Below are 8,475 nucleotides of genomic sequence, written 5' to 3' on the forward strand. Positions count from 1 at the left end.
ATGAGGGGAGGGAGGGCGGGACAGGAGGCGGGCAGGCGGGGAAAAAGGGGAAGACGAGGTGGCCGGGTGTGTGCGTGAGTCTGGACAAATGAGCGGGTGAGGGATGTCACCCGCAAGGCTGAAAGGGTGGATGGGGGGAAGGAGCCACGCTTTCCCAAGAAGGACTCCTTCTGCAGACTCCCCAGGCTCCGCTAAAACAATTTATTACCTAAGCAGAGTGGTGTCAAAGGGAAGAGGGGTCCCCCCAGGTTCTGGCCCACCCTGTCGTCTGTCTGGGCATTGGCATCCTCTCTGGCTACAGCCCACCAGCTGGCGGACGAGAGCGTCAAGGGTGGGCCACCAAGGGGAGGAATTTCACATTCACTCGGGGCTCCCTGAGGCAGGTCAGGACTGAGGAGTGTCGCCTACACACGTGGCAGGAATGCACATTCTAGGGATTCTTCTAGAAGCTCATCCGTGATTAAACAGCAGGCCTTGAGTCACATTGCTTCATTTTTTTTTCCTATTGCAAATTGCATATTGAACGTTCTGGAAGATAATAATAATGGCCGTTAGTGTCTCATCATTCAAGGTTCGCCCTCTCTACCCTCATGGCGTGCCAGGCACCTCTAGGGATGGGGACATCACTGTGATGGGACAAGGAGCCCTACTGGGCTTACAGTGTGGAGAGGGGGTGGAGACGCTGCAAATTAAACCCACGCTCCTGCCAGACGGGAACAGGGCTGTGTAGACAACTGTGTGGTGCACTGTGGGATGTGTGTCATGTCAGATTTTCAGCTTCGGATGTAAGGATAGGTTGTGGGAATGAGGGAATACTTGTAACCCAAGAGCAGCAAGAGAGTCATGGCTGAAGGAGATGGGTGGCCACCTGGGATGTCACTGGGCTGGGGTGTGTCAACTGTGCCTGCTGACATCTGGGAGCTGAGTGGGGGGCAGAGGTGGAGGCATTGCAGGGTGTTGAACAGAATCCCTGGCCTCTACCACCAGATGCCTGGAGGCCCTCCACAAGCCCTGACAACCAAAAATGTCTCCAGACGCTGCCATGTGCCCCCTGGAAGCACCTGAGTCAGACAAAGCTCTGAGCTGATTCCAGTCAACCTCAAGGACAGAAATGACACCTGTGTAGAGACAGGAGGGCCCTGGGGACATTCCTCTTCATGACACACCTCTCACTCTCCAAAACTAACTGTGAAGTTCATTCATTTCTGACCTTCCAAGAATCCCTGCCCACCCTCGCCTGGTACAAATTGGAGTCAAGCAATTTAGTTACTGCCGTCGAGATGACACCTCCATGCACAGACACGTGTGCCCGCAGCAGGCTGTCACACAGGGGTGCAAGGTGGCGGTGTCTGTGCCAAGAAACCCCGGGAAGCCAAGAAAACACCTAGAGGCCATCTGTAAGAGGTGTCCTTCCCCCCCATGACGGGGTTCTGTGCTGCTGTGGCAAGACTGTGGACACCCCGTTCTGACAAGGGAAGGGCTGCCGGGAATTCCATGACATGAACAGAGCTGAGTGTGGCACAGGGCACAGAGCAGCTCCCTTTTGTGAATGACAGACAAGGGGGACAGTCCACAGAAGAGCAGAGACTGTAGGCGGATGGTGGAAGGACAGATGGGAGGGAGGGAGGGATGACAAAGGGACAGAGAAAGATGGCGAGAGACAGACTATGCCTTGTTGGTATTTTCAAGGCCCTGGATCCAGCCATGTCTGAAGGCCTCCCTTAGAATTTTCTAGCCACAACAGTCCATCAATCTCCCTCTTCCTTAAAACTGAGTTGAGCCAGGTTTCTGCAACTTGCCATTCCTGGGGCTTGGAAAGTTCAAGAACCCTGTGGAGAAAGCTTCTACCTGGGGAGCTGGGCCCTGTGTGATGGTGGAACAGCCTCTGGGAAGCCTGCCCTGGAGCCTGAGCCAGGCTGGGACAAGGAGGCTGGGGGGGGGTGACGACTCACACACTCTTCCCACCTAGGGCACCATCTGGAGGTCAAGGGGGTCGTAGGGTGACACGCACAGATCCTGCAGTAGTGCTTCCAGATTGTTCCTCAGCATGGCGTAGGGCGGCTTCTCGTTGTACTGGAGGGCCATCACCACCCTCAGGTACTCCTGCAGGGTTTCTGTGGAGGAGGGGAGAGGCCTGAGAAGTGGCCCCCACCCCGAGCCTGGGGCCTATTTCCACCAATTTTTAGAAAACATCAAACACAGGCACCAGGGAGCTGTCATGAAGACCCAAGTACCTGTCACTCTGTTTTGGCAATGATCACCTCACAGCCAGTCTCGTTTTGTGGAAAGCCCTGCCACTTCATATCCTTCGTTAGTTTAAAGCAAATTCCAGCTGGCAATGCCATTGACCCAGGTGTAAATATTTTGTGTGTCTCTAAACTGTGGCTGGCAGACTTCAGTGGCTCAGAGCCAACGGGATATTTCTTTAGCTTGGCGGGTATCACACAAAAGCAGTCATAGACAGCACCTGAGTGACAAGGTAGCTGCGTGCCCTGTGCTTTATTCCTGAACCAGTGGCTGGAATCTCAGGGAAGTCCCCAGAGTCAGGAAATGTTCTTTTGAATTTTTCAGTCATTTAAATGTGAGACAATTCTCAGCACGAAACAGGTGGGCCAGCCTGTGGGACAGAGATGACTGACACCTGCTTTAAAAGATAAAGATGCGCTGGGTATGGTGGCTCATACCTCATTTTGGGAGGGGGAAGCAAGAGGATTGCCCGAGCCTAGGGGTTCAAGACCAGCCTGGGCAACTTGGCAAAACCTTGTCTCTACAGTAAAATAAAAAAATTAGCCAGGTGTGGTGGCATGCGCCTGTAGTTCCAGCTACTTAGAAGGCTGAGGTGGAAGGATCGCCGGAGCCCAGAAGGTCGAGGCTGAGGTGGCCGTGAGCGTGCCACTGCACTCCAACCTGGGTGATAGAGTGAGACTCTGACTCAAAAAAAAAAGGAAAAAAAGAAAAAAAAGGTGCACACTCTCAAACCCCGAGACAAGCACAACACCATTAATACACTTTTCAAAAAGTGCCCACTATGACGCCATTACCAATCGTCCTAACAGCCCCTACCTGGGGGACGTCTAACCAGGCCAAGGTCTGCATTGAATTCTCAGGATAACCCCAGAGGTGGGGTTACTATTGGCCCTGTTTTACTCAGGGGGAAGCTGAGGCTCAGGGGGGGAACACGTACCCACCGAAGGTCCCCCGGCCACAGAACCCCAGGCTGCAACTTCCCCACCCCCAGAACATGCCGCTCAATGGGTCCCGCCCCCAAACAAGCCACACCCCAACAGGCCATGCCCAGCCCCACTTGACTGGCTTAAAACTGGAAGGGAGCCCCACTTGAGCAGCTGAGCCAGGACTTGAGCCCCCAAATTTAAAATTATTAAGAAATGGGCCCAGAATACCCACTTCGGTGCATTTCTGCCTCCAGTTCAAAGAGCAACATGGAAGCTCTCCAGGTCACGGCACAGGACGACAGCGACATCAACGTCCCCAATGCCAAGGCCACAGCAGCCTAAGTATCCCACCACAGGGACTGGTGTTATGAATTATGGTGCAGCCAAAGTATGAACCCTGTGCAACTGTCACAAATAAGCTGGGACGGACCTAGAAGGAAGGACACGAAGGACACCAGCCCAGGGTTCAGTGAAGGAAGCAAAAGGCCGAACAAGACGTTTGCAAGGCGAACTCATTTTTGGTCATAAAAACAAAAATCGTTTCGTAAAAAAGAAAAAAAAAAACCCAGCAGGTTTGTAAAACAAAACTATGTGTGCATAAATTGGTTTATCTATATTTCCTGTATATGTAAAGTCCAGGAGGCAGACTGCGGAGACTGTCTGCAGACGTGGTGATAGATCCCCCCATCCCTGTGTGATCAGCCCTTGGTAATGTGACTTGGCTACTTGTCCCATCCTGAGATGGACTCTGTTTTCCCACCTCTTGGGTCTGGGCTGGCTTGTCGGTTGTTGGATCCAGAGAAAGTGGCAGAGGTGATGCTCTGGGACTTCCTGGCTTTGCAGCGTTCACCATGCCCCTCTTGGAAGGCTATCCTGAGACCGTCCCAGGAAGAAGTCCCGTTTTCCCCTGGAGGATGCATGAACCCATAGAGCAGAGATAAGCTGTCCCACTGAGGCCCCCAGACATGTCAGTAGCAAGCCAGCACCAGTCACTGTGGAGGAAAATGAGGACCCTCCAGGCCAGCAGAGTCACCGGATGGCTGCATTAACATGAATGTCCCCTGGCAAGACCAGCAGAACTGCCCAGCTGAACCCAGCCTAAATTGCTATCCCAAAGAATCGTATGTAAGTAAAATGGGCTTGTTAGACGACCATGTTCTCTCTCTTTTTTTTTTTTTTTTTTGAGTTGGAGTCTCACTCTGTCGCCCAGACTGGAGTGCATTGGCCACTCCCAGCCACCGCAGCCTCCACCTGCTGGGCTCCAGCAATCCTTCCACCTCAGCCTTCCGAGTAGCCGGAATTACAGGCATGTGCTACCACGCCCGGCTGATTTTTTGATTTATTGTAGAGATGAGGTCTTGCCAAGTTGCCCTGGTGGGTCTCGAACCCACGGGCTCAGGCAATCCACTCACCTCAGCCTCCCAAAGGCGCGGGATTACAGGCTGAGCCACCGAGTCCAGCTGACCATGTTCTCTTAACTGACACATAATAATTGCACATATCTGTGGGGCATATAATGGTGCTTGGATATACACAATGTGTAGCGGTCAGACCAGGGTAACCAGCATATCCATCATCTCAAACATTTACCCTTTCTTCATGTTGGGAACACTGAATCTCCTCCTTCTAGTTATTTGAAAATATGTATTATTTTTGGTCAGGTGCAGTGGCTCAAGCCTGAAATCCCAGCACTTTGGGAGGTTGAGGCAAGAGGATTGTCTGAGACAAGGGATTCGAGACCAGCCTGGTCAACTCGGCAAGACCTCGTCTCTACAATAAATCAAAAGATTAGCTGGGCATGGTGGCACACACCTCTAGTTCCAGCCACTTGGAAGGCTGAGGCGGAAGGATTGCCAGAGCCCAGCAGGCCAAGGCTGCAGTGGCTGTGAGCATGCCACTGCACTCCAGCCTGGGCGACAGAGTGAGACTCCAATTTAAAAAATAATAAGAAAATATATATTATTGTTAACTATATTCATCCTACAGTGCTACAGAACACTAGGATGTATTCCTCCTATCTAGCTGTAATTTTACATCCATTAACAAATCTCTCCCTACTTCCCTCCCCCTCTCCTTCTCAGCGTCTGTGATCTGTTTTATTTATTTATTTATTTACTTCTATGAGATCAACTTTGTTTTGCGTCCATGTATGAGTGGGAACACGCAGAGTTTACTTTTTGGCTCCTGGCTTATTTCACTTAACATGATATCCTCCAGTTCTATCCATGCTGCTGAGAAGGACAGGATTCCATTCTTTTTTTATGACTGAATAGTATCCACTGTGTGGATATACCACAGTCTCTATACACTCATCTGCTGTTGGACATCTGTGTCGATTCCATGTCTTGGCTCTTGTGAGTAATGCTGCCGTTTACCTGGAAGTGCAGACATCTCTTTGATATTCTGATGTCCTTTCCTTTGGATAAGTGTCCAGTAACAAGACTGCTGGATTACATGCTAGCTCTATTTTTTGTTTTTTGAGGAACCTCCACACTGTTTTGCACAGTGGCTACACCACTTCATAATCTTACCAGCAGTGTCTAAGAGTTCCTCTTTCTCTGCATCCTTGTCAGTGTCTGATGTTTATTTCTTTTTTCTTTTTTTTTGAGTTAGAGTCTCACTCCATCACCCAGGCTGGAGTGCAGTGGCACACTCATGGCCACCCCAGTGTCAATCTGCTGGGTTCTGACGATCCTTCCACCTCAGCCTTCCAAGTAGCCAAAACTACAGGCACACGCCACCATATCCGGCTAATTTTTAATTTATTGTAGAGACGAGGTCTTGCCAAGTTGCCGGGGCTGGTCTCGAACCCACAGGCTCAGGCAATCCACTCGCCTCAGCCTCCCAAAGTGCTGAGATGACAGGCTGAGCCACCAAGCCTGGCCATATTTTTTATAACTGTTATCCGAACTAGGGTGAGAGGATATCTCACTGTGCTTTTGATGTGCATTTCCCTGTTGATTAGTGATATCAAGCTTTCCCCCCCCCATATATTTGTCGACCACTTGTATGTCTTTTCAGAAACGTCTGTTGAGATCACTTAGGTCACTCTATTTGAGGGTGGTTTATTCCGAAACAATAGATAACAGACACACATTCACCGTACTGTTAACACCAACACAGAACTTTTAAAAGTGGCGGGGGATGTGGGAAGATACAGGAACATTCACTTGTTGTGTTACATATTTCAGTTTGGTTTAAATTATTTTATAAGCATATATTATATTGGTATTTAAACCAAAACCCAACAAAGGAATGAAGGAAGGAAGAGCTTATAATGCCAGAAAGTAGAAGACAATCTAAATGCTTCTCAATGAGCAAGTGGATAAATGAACTACAGTCTACCCATACGATGGCTTGCTGTACCCATGGTTACACAGACCAAGTTTTCAAACACTTAAAACTGAGGTCTACGTTAGAAACACATTTTACATTGTAACCCGGTGTCCACATGCATCTATAGAAATAGAATTATGTATCTCTGAAACCACCATGCACAAGCATTTCCTTAACTACTACTGCAAGGAACTCATATTTTTTATCTGTTCTTTGTAAATTTTTTTTTTTTTTTGAGTTAGAATCTTACTCCGTCGCCCAGACTGAAGTACAATGGCACACTCACAGCCACCCCTGTGTCGACCTGCTGGGTTCTGGTGATCCGTCAGTCTTCCAAGTAGCTGGAGCTACAGGCATGTGCTACCATGTCCGGCTAATTTTTGATTTACCGTAGAGATGAGGTCTTGCCAAGTTGCCCGGGCTGGTCTCGAACCCGCAGGCTCAGACAATCCACTCACCTTGGCCTCCCAAAATGCTTGGATGACAGGCCGAGTCATCCAGCCCGGCCTGTAATTTTTAAAAATTCTGTTCTTGACCCACAAATTGACCTTATGATTGACTAATAAGCCATAACCAGAGTTTAAAAATGCAGATATTATATGTATTTTATTGCAATTTTTAAAACACTGACAAAATTCTGCAAGTACCAACATAGAAAATCTCCAAGAGTAAGAGTACTTTTTCTTCTTTTGTTGTTTTTAGAAGGGTCTCGCTCTGCTGCCCAGGCTGGAGTGCAGTGGCGCCATCATAGCTCACTACAGACTTGACCTTCCTTGACCAATCTTCCTTTGAGTAGCTGGGACTACAGACTAGCTTTTTAGAATATTTTTTGTAGAGACAGAGTCTCACTATGTTGCCCAAGCTGGTCTCGAACGCATGGCCTCAACTGATCCTCCTCCCTTGGCCTTCCAAAATGCTGGGATTTTACATGCATGAGTCATTACCCCTGGCCAAGATTACTTCTTAAATGAAAAACAAAACAAAACACCAAAGAGCAAAAATCTAAGCTGGAGATTAAAATGCATAATTATGATTCAGTTAACAAATTATGTGTATGCGTTTTGTTGCTGTTATTGTCCAGAGACACTTATGAATTCTTTCAACGACTTTTGTTTTTCTACAATGGACACATGTTACAAATGCATTCTGGAAAACTCAAAGAAAGAAGATAAAGGGGTGTAAAAAGAGGTCAACCCAACAAGGACGCAGGCCACCGGGTCCCACCTAGGCCCCCGCCTGTCCCCACTCCCCTTGGGACGTACCTGAGGGCCTGATCCAGTGACCGCACAGTCCCACGAAGGGCCCTGGGTTGTCAAGAAACCTGAAGGGACAGAAGCACACATGGAAGGTCTTTTAGGGAAAGGAGAGCTGCCTCTTGAAACAGAACACTCAATGTCCACACAGCTGATTCTGTTATTCACAGCAGTGATGCTCCATGGAGTTGCTGCGAACACTGAATCAGCCAACCCAGAATCTCCTTTCCCAGGGAAACAGATCAGGTTCCTGTGATACCCAGGTCACATTTCATCAGTTGATCGATAAACTTTGTTTTGTTTTTGAGTCAGAGTCTCACTCTGTGGCACAGATTGGAGTGCAGTGGCACACTCACAGCCACCATAGCCTCAACCTGCTGGGCTCAGGCCATCCTTCTGCCTCAGCCTTCCGAGTAGCTGGAACTACAGGCACATGTCACCATGCCTGGCTAAATTCTTGATTTATTGTAGAGACCAAGTCTCGCCAAGTTGTCCAGGCTGGTCTTGAACTATTGGGCTTGAGCAATCCTCCTGCTTTAGCCCCCCAAAATGCTGGGATTAGCCATTGCACCTGGCTAAACTTTGTTTTATGTGTGTTTCTGTTGAAGGTCACCTTATTTAATAAGTACTGTTGGCTTATTAGCACCAAATTCTCTCTTTTTTTTTTTTGAGATGGAGTCTCACTCTGTCGCCCAGACTGGAGTGCAGTGGCC

At 48.9% G+C, this 8,475-nt stretch overlaps 1 protein-coding gene across 6 annotated transcripts in view; it reads right to left on the bottom strand.

Moving 5' to 3' along the window:
- Nucleotides 1-194: 194 nt before the first annotated feature.
- The window catches only part of VRK3 (vaccinia related kinase 3), a 54,323-nt gene continuing 46,042 nt past the window's right edge, over nt 195-8,475 (bottom strand). For 4 of the 6 annotated variants that reach the window (XM_008060953.1, XM_008060954.1, XM_008060952.1 and 1 more), the window contains 3 exons: nt 7,772-7,830; nt 1,966-2,114; nt 195-528 (listed from right to left, as the gene is read on the bottom strand). In XM_008060953.1, the coding sequence (XP_008059144.1) occupies nt 1,966-2,114; nt 7,772-7,830 (208 nt within the window). In that variant the 3' untranslated portion in view covers nt 195-528. Of the gene's footprint in view, nt 529-1,952; nt 2,115-6,922; nt 7,017-7,771; nt 7,831-8,475 lie in introns of those variants that run through there. The other 2 variants (XM_021713881.1, XM_021713883.1) reach the window with 2 other exon arrangements.

Source organism: Carlito syrichta, unplaced genomic scaffold, assembly GCF_000164805.1.
Source record: "Carlito syrichta isolate Samal-C Ts95f unplaced genomic scaffold, Tarsius_syrichta-2.0.1 Scaffold304772, whole genome shotgun sequence".
NCBI lineage: Eukaryota > Metazoa > Chordata > Mammalia > Primates > Tarsiidae > Carlito > Carlito syrichta.